The following is a 13,661-nucleotide window of genomic DNA, read 5'->3' as shown; positions in this document are numbered from 1 at the left end:
CTCCCTATTAGGGGGAGATACTACTATTGCTTCCTACATACAGGAATTACAGCACAAACTGCATGAACTTCAAGAATCTAGAGCTGCAGTACAAGCTGGACCACTAAACTTTTCTCTTCATGACCTGAACCCAGGAGATAAAATGTATATTAAGAATTTCAAGCATACTGGAGCAATTCAGCCTTCGTGGGAAGGACCATTCCAAATATTGTTAACTACACCAACATCTATAAAGGTTGGAGAGAAGGACTCTTGGATTCATTGCTCACATGTGAAGAAAGCATCTTCTGTTGAGACTGATTGACTGCATCCTATCATCTACATTGGAGATAATAATCCCTTGACAAATGGATGATGTTTTTCGAGAACACACTGAATTCATGATTTTCCCCCCTTATTTTTTATTGCTTTCCTTTTCTTTTGATAAGAATATTTGATTTTTCTTTATTTTTCTCATTTCTTTTACTAAAGGTACATATAATCAATATTATTTTTCTGCAGTAATATAAGTTTAATACATACATACATACATACATATACTTGCTATAATATCAATGAATACCCAAAAGCTTTAAACTATGGGAAACTGTCATTTATTGATAAAATGTTATGGGACTGTGATTAATGTTTATGCATGATTCCAGAAAAAAGGGATAAAAAACAAGGAGCACAGACTTAACCTGAATAGTGCCCAAAAGAGCACACATGAAATACTAATATGGACTCGAGGTTGTGACTCTTGACATATGTTAAGTCGTAGGACTTCCTTGTATCTACACTTTTTGTGAAGTACTCAGACAAGTACAAAATTTGACTCTCATGCTGGCTCCCTATATCCCTGAGAATGTCAAAAATTCAGACCAAGGAATGAAGTTTCCCTACCAAAATAGAGAATTCTAGTTCCTTTCCTTCTTATATTATGGCAACTTCCTGTAGTCTTGGCTGCAAAATGAAATATTACTGCATTCTGTCCTACAGACTTGTGGGATAGAAATTACTTTAAATTGGACCTATTACAAGAGTGTATGTTTAATTTTTTTCCTTATGTTTTTGGTTGTGTTTTTCTCTTCTTTTGATAATCGACTCATACACCCCCATAACTCAACATTATATCCTGAGCTGAACTGGATGTTTTTTAACACCGATTTCAGGGGGGATTGTATTTTAATTTAAAATCCAAGATTTTTGATTTTTTTGTTTGAGATTGTATTTTTTATAAAAATCCAAGATTTTAATTTTTTTGTTCGAGGAAAGATCTTCAAGGAAGAAGCTTGCTAACTCCTAAATCCAAAGAATGAACTGTTGCTGAAAGATGCCAGAAAACTACAGTACATCAAGATCAAGAATGAACTTTGGATATGGTTGATTGAACTGAAGTTTGATTGAACATTTATTGTAAATGTACACTTCTATGCCAAAAGGGACTGCCCCTAATTTGGCTTTCTGTCAATGCACCTAGCAAAACATTGGTTTTGCTTTCTTTCTTTTCTATTCCTCCCTCACTACTCTAATTTCTTCTTTAGAAAATTGAATATTGTATGAAGTGTGTTTAGGACTACAAGATGATTATGTTAAATGATCAATGGGGAGACTAGTCTCCCAATGATCATCAGGGGGGGATTGTGAATCTTAAAATTTCTCAGACTCTATCTTGGAACATTATCTTAAGGTTAAGGTTAAGGTTATTCCCCATTTAAACAATGGAGGTAACTTGATAGGAATGTATTGGGAACTTTAAAATTACTCCACCCATACTTAGGCATACCTTAGGGGAAGATAAAGTTGTAAAACTCCTTACTGAACAATGAAAAAGTACTTAACCTGTACTTATAGTGAGGCAAAAGCCCTTAAGCTAAGTCTATTTTTAGAGCTAATACAAAAGGGCAAGTTTAGCAAAGAGATGTGAATTACTCAGAAGTTTTAGACTACCCAGAGAAGGTGATAACAAGATGTGAATTAAGAATGGTCAGTCCTTTGGAAACTGTCTACTGTGATTGGTAGATGTAAAAATTTAGGGGAGGTGACACAAGAGAAAATTCTCTTTTTAAAGGAGCTGCCTGAACTAGTTCAGGGAGGGACTTCCGATTAGTTGAGCTCAGGAGCAGAAATGGAGGGTCTCTCTGAACACTGGAGTTTTGCTTGGAACAAATCTTGTGGTAAGTGATTAAAGACTGACTTCTCTTTAAAGAGAAAGGCCTAGCCTTCCTAGTATTTCCTCTTACTCCGTCTCTCTCTCTTCTCTTAATTCCTTCATTTCTATTAATTAAAATCTCCATAAAACCCAGCTGACTTGGGTATTTCATATTTGGGAATTTTTTCCCATGGTGACCACTTATTTTTGATGTAAAATCAAGACACTAAAAATTATTTTTACAGTTTGGGCAATTCACAGTCTTGAAACCCATATTTTCGCAGTCACAGAGACAATGCTCTTATGGTCACCACACAGAACCACTCTTTGGGATGTCTTTGGGAAAGACCATCAATAATGGAAATTTCTATAGAACTAAAGAATCTGGGGTTATAGTCATACCTTAGAAATATAAACGAGGAACAACTGCCTCATTAGAGAGAGGTTTGGGGAAGAGGATGTAGACAGAGGTTAGAATATGTAGATAAGATTGGGATAGTCCTTGTTTTGATTGGTTAAAAGGCTATAGGATATGCAGACAGATAGGATTTAAGCAGTCAAAGGTGAATGAGGGGAGGGACCAGGATAAATGAAGGTTGCCTGCTACCATATTTAGTACTTGCTAGCTGGCTGTAACACTTGTGGCCCTTCTGGAGAGTACTGATGCAGAGTTTATTCCTCTTGGGAGAAAAATGACAAGGTCTTAGGGCTAGAGCAGGAAATGATCAGAGGATGTATGAATAACAGAGTTGATTTCATCTTATAAGAATGATGAATTTCTGAAAGAGTATGAAGTCTAGGAGAGCAGCTGGGTAGGAAATAATGAGAGTTTCCTGGGCATCCTCCTTAAATGGGATAGATCTGGCAAGCCTCCCAGATGTACACTCTACACTTTCTACACCCAGAGGGAGGGAGGGGTTCAAGGGACAGAGGGTATTAAGTAGATGTGAGTTTCTGAGTTGATTTCATCTTGCAGAATGATGAGTTTCTGGATATAATAAAATTCAATAAGGTAGTCATGTGGGAAATGATGCTTAAGGGAGTATCAATAATGGTAAGAATTGGGGAAGAGAGAAAGACTGTGAAAGAAAAATTCCGAAGAGGAAAGGTATAGAAAATGAAAACATTGAAGATGAAAGCAAGTTTGTTGTAGAAGAATCTTAAAAGGAAGTTAAAAAAAAAAGGTGTGAGGTTTAAAAATCACTGGGATAGGGAAAATATGACCTGTGGGCAGTTTGTTAACGATTAGGAAAAGAGTAAGATATTTTCATTGTCCAAAGGGGTTGGACCTAAACAGTGGAATTCTCTCTGGGGCTCAGGTTTAGGGAACTAGTTCTTGGAGGGGAAAGAATATACTTTTACTTCCCTTCTCCCAAGGCAGTAAATCAGGATGAAGACTTTGCAAAAAGTTTTTTTTAATAGCCTAGGAGGATGGAAGGGAGAAATATAATGTGATGTAACAGCTTTGTTTTCAGGGAGAGTGAAGCTTAGGTAGTGTGAAAATTAAAAAGGGTTTTGGTCAAATTAAGAGTAAAAAAAAAGCTGCTGTGGTCATTGTTTATAAAAATTAACTCTTAAGTCATGAGGCTGTTAGTATCTTTAGCAGCTTTATTATAACAAAGTAGAGATAGTAGAGAGGGAAATGTAGGAAGGAGATAGAAAATACTGCCTAGCTAAATACCCTATAATTACTAATCTGGGGTAATACAGCTCAATTCTGACAAAGGCTCCCTCAGGTCCTGATCTCCAACCAGGAGTTCTGGTAGTCCCTTCAGCAAGAGGTACCAACAGAATTCCTCCAAAGTGTTTTAACCCAGAACAAATCCAGTGTAGAAGACCTGCTCAGCTCCTCAGTCTCACCTTTTATAGGCCCCTTTTCCATGTCATTTCCTGTCTCTCTGGTTTCTACTTCCTCTCACTGTGGGCTGGTCTATCACATCTCAGGAATCAATCATAGTTTCTTAATTTGCTGAGGGAGAAGCGGGGACAGACACTGCCTGTGGGATCCACTTACAGTCTTTGAGGGTGTGAACTTATTTTTCTAATAAAATGTTAACTATGTGTGAAAGGAAGGGAACTCCAAGTTCTTGATTAATTAGGTTAAAATAAATAAAGGAGGATAATTTCCTTTCAAAGTAGTCAATAAAGGGCAATGGAATAGCACCCTTTCCCCTCACCAAAAAGCCAGGAGACTGGTATCTTTTCCACTTACCTCAAGAGAAAAGGTCTTATATTTACCAAAATATTTATTGCCTCTTTTTGTAGTAGTAAAAAGCTGGAAACTAAAGGGATGTCCATCAATTGGGTAATGTTTGAATAAAATGTGCTATATCAATGTAATGGAATAACTATTGTGCTTTAAGAAGTGAGGAAATAGACAATTTCAAAGAGATATGGAAAGACTTGTATAAATTGATATAGAATAAAATAAGAAGAATTAGAGCATAATTTATACTATAACAATATTATAAAAATAAATTTGAAGGCTTTTACAAACATGAATGAAATAAGGAGTAGAGATCATACAATAACAACAATGCTATAAACAACTCTGACAGCAGTAAAAAATATAATCAATATATTGACCATGATTCCAAAGGACCAATGATGAAGCACATTATCCACCTTCTGACAGAAAGAGGATGTAATGTAGGGAACAAAGTTAAACATATTTTTTTGAACTTGGTCAATAAGAGAATTTGTTTTGCTTGATTTTATATATACATGTTTATTAAAGCAAATTTGTTTTTCTTTTTTCCTTTTTTTCCTAGTGAGTAGAGTGGGGTAGAAGAGGACAAAAAAGATTCTATTAAAACAAACAAACAAACAAACAAACCTTTAATAGGAGGTCTGGAGCCGAAAGCGACCTTGAAAATTATCTAGTCCAAAGCCTATATTTTCCAAATAAGGAAACAGAAGATGAGAGAGCTGTCCTAGGTCATACAGGTTAAATAAGAAGTAGGAGTGGGAACACTATATTACTATACCTATGTGTGGTTTGGGGCAGCAAAGTGGCCCAGTGGATATATTAGGCATGGAGTTGGAAAGACTTAAGTTTTTCAAATCCAGCCTTAGATACTTCACTTAGCTGTGTGCTCTTGGGCAAATCACTTAACTCTAATTTCTGGTCCTTCCCACTCTTTTGCTTTGGAAGTAATATTGAGTCTATCAAACTGCTTTTGTATGACCTGGCACTTAGTATGGTGCATGGCACACAGTAAGTGCTAAATAAATCTTTTCTCATTCTTTTTGTTGACATCCATTCCACAGTATATAACAAAGTAGTTACTCAGTAACTATTATCATTAGTAATAATTCACTTTAATATTTACTAAGCACTTTACTCACAATATTTTATGTTGTATATTATTATCTCCAACTTACAGATGAGGAAGCTGGGAAGTTCTTATCAATTTGCTTATGGTCATGTAGCTGGTAAGCAAAACAGTCTCAAATCCAAATTTCCTGTTCCTGAGTCCTATATTCTTTCCATTAAAGTCTTTTCTATTAATGTCCAAGGCATGTCTCATCTCCCCATGAAGCCTTCTCCTAACTACTAGGTCCACAATAATGTCTCCCTTCTCTGATTCTTTGAACTCCTTCATAGGTCTATAATTTGATTACATATGCTCTTCTAATGTGATCTACAACCTGATTAAATAGCCTTACTAATAATTTACTAACAAATCCAATCTTCCCATTTGATTATACATCCTTGAATAGCAGAGTTGACTATAATTTTTTTCTGACCTGCTAATACCATATTCATTTCAGAGTATGTAGTAGGTGTTCAATAACTTTTTAATTACAAACAAAAAGTATCACACACACATATATATATGCATCTACATGTTTGGTTGTGATCTCTCAAACTGAAGGAAACTAAAATGACATCATTATATTGGAATCCATGTACAGTGTTCAACTATGGCTGATGAGACCAGATGAGCTAGGAAGGCTCTACCACAGGTTGGACAGAAATAGCCCAGATGAACATTTAGGATGGAGATATGACTAAATGTGCAGATCTCATATTTGTTTTGAACTACTGTAATTCTGCTTTGCTCATAGAACACAGCACCTTCTTGGATGTAGGTATACCATGCAGGAAGGTATACATACAAATATGCATACAGAAATAGAAAAATGCCATAATATATTAAGTGACTCTCCTGAAACCATCATTTCCTGGTTAGATGGAAATTTGAATAGCATAAAAGAAATCAGAGAAATTATAGGAGAGCTTGAAGATAGTAAGTAACAGGTGTAGTTGCAAAGGAGAATTGTCTAAAGAAAGGAAAAGAGTTGTAGCTGTAAATCTTTATGTTAAAAATTCTATTTTAAAAACAGCATTAAATATTGGGAAGAGAAAAAGTTTAAACAAAGAACTTGATATAAATGCAGTTCAGACTGCTACTAAGTAAAGATCAATGACTGAAAAAACAAATCTGAAAGGAGTCTAACCTACTAATAATTCTCTTCATAGACTGCTTTTGGACAAGTGGAATTGAAGTGGGGACAATAAAAGATATATGAAGACAGGAAAGAATCAGTAGAAAAGGAATCAAAGGAGTCAAGCATACTGGAAGAGTGGAGTTATAATAAAATATTTTAACTTAAATCAAATGTTAAAACGGGCTAATAAAGAGTAATATATCTCAGAAGTTGGCTAGATGGCAATTGCTACCAATTATGAACTTCAAATCTTAACATGTACTGATGTTGAAAAGGACATAGCCTAATAATTTCCCCTCATTTTTAATACATTAAAAGTTATAAGTTAAGAATATACCCAATACGGTATACCTAGTACCATAATATGGGTATTGTGTGGAAGCTCCAGTATTAGAGGATGAAAATAATCTCCTTTTAAAGAACTGAATTTTTAAATTAGAGGTTACTATTGACATGCTTCTTAAACGAATCGTTTCCCTCAGAAGTGATTAAAAGTCAAAACACTGGTAAAGAAAATAGGGAGGTTTCAACATACTAATTTCAAATTATGCAAACCAGAGACTTCTTAGAAAGTAAGTTTTAAAAGATCAACTCTGCTGAAAAAGAAAAGCTAAATCAAGCAATTCTGATAAACCAGGAAAGAGAAGAAATGAATCGAAAGGATATTAAAAAAAAAAAAAGTGGTGTCAGCTGTTCCTGCCCATTACTCTTGGAACAAACATTGTAAACTGTCAGAAAACAAAAGCAGGCAATGAAAATTTCTAGAAAGATTTCTAAATCCTTCTAGAATATATTCAATCCCAAAGCCAAATAAATCATTCAAATTACAATTTGAATTGTACTCAAAACCGGCTTATTTTTCGATCGGAGATAATTTTTTCGAGGAAAAGAAAAACAAATGGTGGAGGACTAGGTGGCTACAACTTGGGAGCAGTTCACTCAGGGAAGGAACACGCTTTCTTTTCCTCACACAAGTCGGACCAAACCACAAAGACCCAGGAGCAGCCACATAATCAGTCCATCCCGCCCCACGCGGCCCCAGGATCTATCCCGCCACGCCTGGAGGAATCTAAATCTGCCTCGCCAAGGAGGGTTTGGAGTAAGTGCTTTCCCTGGAAGGGAGTTAATCTCCTCCCTACGCTCTCATCGCTGTAGAGTAGTAGGTAAGGAGTGCGAGACAGAGCAGAAAGGAAATCATCAGGGGGCTGACACGAGCGGAGGACCGAGGACTAGATGTCCTCCTTCAGCTCTGTCACCTAGGAAACCGGGCTCCCCCCAACCCTGCCTCCGACCCGGGCTGGGGCTGGGCGGCAGAGCCAAGCGGTCGGATTTGGACTCGACCTCCCGGCCGGCCCGACTCCCCGCCAGGGCCCGGGAGCCTACCGAATAGAGGGGCGCGGGGGCGGCGACCGTGGTGGTAGAGGTGGAGGCGACGGAGATGAAGCATTCGGATGATCGAGCCGCTGCCATGATTCTACTACCGCTTTTCGGGAGGCACCGGAGCTTCCCAGCTAAACAGGGAGGGTGGTGCTGACAGCTGCTGCCCCACGTTTAGAGGCCCGACCTCGCCTAGGGCGGTGGCACCCGCGGCGGACGCTCCAGAAAGCCCCGGGCGCCGCCATCTTGGCCCGGACGGAAGCCGCGCTGAGCCAAAGCGCGTGCCCAGGTTCGGCCCTGGAAACGCGGAAGTTGGCAGGGGCTCAGTTAATTACCGCGGAAGGAGAGGCTTGGGTCGCCACCGCAAAAGGTACTTTTTTCGTCTCCTCCTTTTCCTATTTCCCATAATGGCCCAGGAGGAAAAGCCAGGAGGACAGGACTTTTCCAGTCCTGAGAGTCTCCTAGACACGTTGCTGCACAAACTCTACGACTTCGGTGAGTGCGAGGAGCTAGGCGAGCGCCCACGTGGGGAAGAAGCGGCTACTTGACCGGCGGGACTGTAGATGTGTATTTTGGGAAGGGAGTTCTTTCTGGAGAAGTGAGGGACCGATTTTTCCACTAGTGGCCCGAAATCCATCTTTGCGTGCAGAGCTGATTAGCCTGTAGAGCTTCCTTGCAGGAGTGATTTAAAGGGCCCGATACCTCAGTCTATCTCAGGGCGAGTCTTGGAGCGTGGGCCAAGTGCTTGGCGTACCTTGCCATGAAATAACCTAGAAACGAGAGGCTGGCCCTCTGCCACCCACCCGCACCCACCACATAGTAGTGGGCTTTACGGTTCCTGGGTAATTCTCTCCCAGCTCCTACGGCCCCTTGTCATCATCCTCCCCCCAGTCCCTGACCGGGTGCTAGTAATGGGTTTTACTTCTCTGGAAACGTCACCACCATCACTTCTGGCCCTTTGCCACCATCCGCTCCCCACTACCCAACTGGGTAATAGTGGATTCTACCTCTCCCTGGAAAAGCCCCGCCACAGCACCTCCGTTCCCCTGCTTTTACTCTCTCCAACCCTCCACCCACTCGGCTTATTTTTCCATTGCTGTCGACCCACTAACTTGGTACCAACCTGTTCTCTGTGCCATTCCTGCTGTCTCTTGGGAGCTCTGGGAACTGCTGTACTTTCAGATGCAGCTGCCAGGGTCATAGTCTTCTCCATAACTTCCTCTGCTACTCCAAAAAAATAGACCACTGAAAACCCGTTTGATCCAGGTTACTCGGCCTTCTGTTGCTTTTACTTTACCTGTAGCCCTGCCTTAATAAAGCTGCCTTGCCCTGAAAGAAGAGTAATTCTTGCCGGGCTAGGGGAACCAGGGCTAAGAAGAATGTCCTGAGAGCTTTTCAGTGCCTCTGGAGAGTCTGGACAAAACAAACTAAATAAGGCCTTCCTGAACAAAAAAAAAAAACTTCACTGCGTCTTGAATTCCTGGCCAAGATAAACGAAGGTCTTTCTTAGTCGCCGTCGACCGAAAACTTGTTATTAATGGTTGGAATATAATTTCCTCCCTGGCACTTCCCCTAGGGAAGGTAGCACCACACCCCCTTAGCCAATGCAAGTGGGAGTCTGGGGAGGGAAAAGCAAGGGAGGGGAAAAAACCCTTTTGTACTTATCAGAGACAGTAAATATTCTTAGGAGTCCTTTTATGTGCATAAATGCAAGCACATTTTCAAAACTAGGTATAATGTAGGAAATGCTATTTTCTTTTCAGTTGGCTATTTTGAGATTGGGTAGACTGGATCTCTAGGCTACCTTACTGTGAAAATAGTCAACAATATTTATTGGATACTACTACTATGTTTTGGGGAATGAGTGGGGAGGGAGATACACTTTGAAATGAAGCAGAATACTGGAGACTAAAAGATTTAAAGAAGATTAAAGCCTGAAGGAAGAAATTATGTATTATAAAATATGCAAACATGGTGTGGGAACCAAATCAAACTTATCGCTGGTATTTGATGAATTAGACCATAGGAAAGCTGAATGATCAGAGATTTGGGTGTTTTTAATGCATAAGTGCTAGTTAAATCTAGAGGCCAGCAAATCTGGAGAAGCTTCTAATTATGTTAGGGAAAAGGGAGACCCCCTGGATGACTGACAGATTTGCTCAGGTTGAACCAAGAGTATGGTAGTAGTTTAGGGAAAATAAAGGCCCTAAAAGTGTTTACTGATTCTTCAGGTTTAGTTTAATTATCAGCTTTTTGCACATAGAAAATTGTATATGTGCCATCTCATAATACAAGAAAGATTGTTTTTTGAGCAAAAAGAGCAAAACAAAAAACATTTTCTAATGCTGCTGCCAGCTTTATTCCACCAGGCAAGCAGAAAAGTGAAGCAACAGTGTCCCCAAATGGCATATGAATTTCTGCATCATGGCTTAAAATTCTAGAGGGATGAAGGAAACCTGATAAAGGCTAGTAGAAACTTATTTCCCTAAAGTCTTAGAAAGCTGACCCAAACGACTTTAAAATGAAAAAAAGATAGGAAGAAAAATGCCTGTAAGCTAAGATGTACAATGAAGTATCCTAGTAGAAAAGGCCAGAAATTCACAGGGAACAAAACTTAGGAAAGTGCTAGAAATAAGGCTCATGGCTTCGAGGTATTTGTATGCAAATACAAAAATATGGGCAATAAGCAAGATGATTAAAAAGACATGTACATAAGATGAAAGCAAAGATAGGTAGCAATGACTGTCAGAATGTGGCATGGTCCAATAAGAATAATAGTAGGATTTCTTTTTATTGCTTATTCTAACATGGTGGCACAGGCATGATCTACCACCAGATTTTCAGGATCAAGAGTTTTCTTTCAGAGAAGCAAAAGCAAAATTGATCCATTTTTTTCAATGAATTCAAATAAAAAAAATGTAGTAAGTTCAGGGATACTCCAAAAAGAGACACTGGGGAAGTACAAAACTAGTAGCATGGTAAAATACTTTCGTTTACACCAACTTTATATATTACTATAATACCAACCCTGATAAGAAATAAATACCATTTATCTTCCCATTTTGTGAAGCTGTCTTCTAAGGTACAGCTATCAAAAACCAAGCAACAAACTCGCTGCCTTGATACAAATTCACCTCAAACAGTGTGTATGTCCCTGAGCAAGTGAGTGACCTGACCTCTCAGAATTTCCTCCTGTATAAAAGAGAGATAATGACAGCACTTTCTTCAGAGTTGTGGTAGGGAATGAAATGAAATAATGGCCAATAACAAGTTATTTGAAAGCCTTCAGTGCAGTATTAACTTTGTGTGACCTCCTCTGTGTTAATCAAAGACAGTGATAATGTATCTTTTAAAAAAGGCAAAAGCTGCTTAACTTATTTTCTGTTTTATTTGCTATCAGAATGATCTTGGGACTAGAAAGAATAAAAAATGGCTAATAGGGATCTGAAACAGGATTAGCAGGGGGAAAGAAAGAGAACCTACCAGTTCTAGATAATGAGTTCATGCCACCAGGCCCAAATAAATTAAATCTTAATTGTAATAGTCCTGTTAGATAATATTGTTGAGTCATTGTTCTTTGAAAGAGCATAGAAAATGGGAAAGATGCGTAGGGTCTAGAGGAGGGAAAATTCCCTGACTTCTTAAAAGGGAAAGAAAATTATAGGCCAGTGAGCTTGACTTATGGAATATATATGTTTTATTTTCTTAAAAAAAGATGTGATTTTTTCCACCTTTTTAAAAAGTTAACATTTTATTTCTTTTTAAAAGATATTTTACCTATTACAAGTAATAATAATTTTAAACATCTTTTCTGAAATTTAAAGATCCAAATTGTCTCCTGCATTTCCTTCCTCTTGGAGATGATAAGCAATTTGATCTGCATATTATGCATGCATTATCATGCTAAATATGCTTCCATATTGGTCATTGTGGTAAGAGAATATTCATATAAAAATGAACCCCAAAATAAAAAACATAAACTAATGTGAAAACAGAGTGCTTTGATTTACTTTCCAACTCCCAACAGTTCTTTTCTTTAGGGGATGAATAGCATTCTTTGTCATAAACCCTTCAGAATTGCCCTGGATTGCTGAGAATAGCTGTCTTTCACAGCTGATCATCATAAAATATTGCTGTTACTGTGTAATGCTCTCCTAGTTCTGCTTAATTCATGTTCATGTAAATCTTTCCACCTTTTTCTGAAATCATCCTATTCATCATTTCATATAGCACAATAATATTCCATCACCATCATATGCCACAATTTGTTAGGCCATTCCCCAATTGATGGACGTTTTCTCCATTTCTAATTCTTTGTCACCACAAAGGGCACAGCTAAGAATATTTTTGTACAACTAGGTCCTTTCCCCCTTTTTTTATGATTTTTTTGGGACTGAAGATGCTAAAAGAAAAACTACCCTTTTGATGCTTTTTAAAAACTTTATTAAAGAAAAAATAATGGAAGTTTCCCCTCCCCCAACCCCCTGAAATTCATTAACTCTATAAGCTTTGTTTAATCAAGCTCTATTCAAAGTCCCCTCCCAGGTGCAGGATTGGTCCTTATATAGACCTATCTGGCACCAGGAAGTAGGGACGTGACCCCTCCCTAGCATGGGATTGGTCCAATTCAAGACCAATTCCCCAGGAAGTAGTAGGGAGGGATCCCTGAGGCAGCTGGGGGGATGCAGTTCCCCTGGCCACAACACTTTAAAACCCACAGGCTACATGAGATTTCATGGCTAAAGGGTATGCACAGTTATATAGCCCTTTAGGCAAAGTTCCAAATAGCCTTCCAGAATGGTTGAATCAGTTCACAACTCCACCAATGATGCATTAAGTGTTCCAGTTTTGCCACTTCCTCTCCAACATTTATCACTTTCCTTTAGTGTCACATTGGCCAATCTGATAAGGGTGAGATAGTATCTCAGAGTTGTTTTAATTTGAATTTTTCTAATCCGGTGAAATAGAAGATTTTTTCATGACTGTTGATAGCTTTGATTTCTTCATCCAAAAACTGTTCTTTGACCATTTGTCAATTGGGAAATGATTTGTATTTTTATAAATTTCCCTTAGTTCTCTATATTTGAGAAATTAGACCTTTATCAGAGAAATTTGCTAAAATTTTCCCTCCAGTTTGTTTCCCTTCTAATTTTGCTTATGTTGGTTTTGTTTGTACAAAATCTTTTAATTAAATATTATCAAAATTATTAATTTTATATCTTGTAATGTTCTCTATCTCTTCTTTGGTCACTAATTCTTCCCTTCTCCATTTATTTAAAAATGTTTTGTATTTGGGCTCATATAATTCCAATATTTGTCTTGGCAAGGAGATTCCCAGGTATTTTACATTGTCTAGAGTTATTTTAAATGGAATTTCTTTTTCTTTCTCTTGCTACTGATCTTGTTGAGTAATATGTGGAAATGCTGATGATTTATGTGGGTTTATTTTGTATCCTGCAAATTCAACTAGTTTTTTTTGTTGTTGTTGATTCTCTAGGATTCTCTAAGTATGCCACTAAATCATCTGCAAAGAATGATAGTTTAGTTTCTTCATTGCGCACTTTCACCTGTAACAATTAAAGTAGTGGAGTCATAAACTATTACAGATAAAAGATTGTTTGGCTTAAATTGTGACGGCAGAAAATATGATTTCAAGACAGTGCCTTGTTTTAAATCAAATATAAAGTGGTCGCCAGGG

General features: G+C 38.1%; 2 protein-coding genes across 3 annotated transcripts in view; one reads left to right on the top strand and one right to left on the bottom strand.

The window, feature by feature from the left end:
• GNPAT (glyceronephosphate O-acyltransferase) overlaps window positions 1-9,570 on the bottom strand; it is a 63,422-nt gene extending 53,852 nt beyond the window's left edge. The window contains exon 1 of one of the 2 annotated variants that reach the window (XM_056816150.1): window positions 9,087-9,570. In XM_056816150.1, coding sequence (XP_056672128.1) covers window positions 9,087-9,176 — 90 coding nt within the window. In that variant the 5' untranslated portion in view covers window positions 9,177-9,570. Of the gene's footprint in view, window positions 1-7,969; window positions 8,099-9,086 lie in introns of those variants that run through there. The other variant, XM_007481627.3, reaches the window with a different exon arrangement.
• Window positions 8,325-13,661, top strand: part of C2H1orf131 (chromosome 2 C1orf131 homolog) — a 32,614-nt gene continuing 27,277 nt past the window's right edge. The window contains exon 1 of the mRNA XM_001379190.5: window positions 8,325-8,458. Coding sequence (XP_001379227.2) covers window positions 8,371-8,458 — 88 coding nt within the window. The 5' untranslated portion in view covers window positions 8,325-8,370. The remainder of the gene's footprint in view (window positions 8,459-13,661) is intronic.

Source organism: Monodelphis domestica, chromosome 2 (assembly GCF_027887165.1).
Source record: "Monodelphis domestica isolate mMonDom1 chromosome 2, mMonDom1.pri, whole genome shotgun sequence".
In the NCBI taxonomy this organism is placed as follows: domain Eukaryota; kingdom Metazoa; phylum Chordata; class Mammalia; order Didelphimorphia; family Didelphidae; genus Monodelphis; species Monodelphis domestica.
This window is presented reverse-complemented; position numbering and strand designations above follow the sequence as displayed.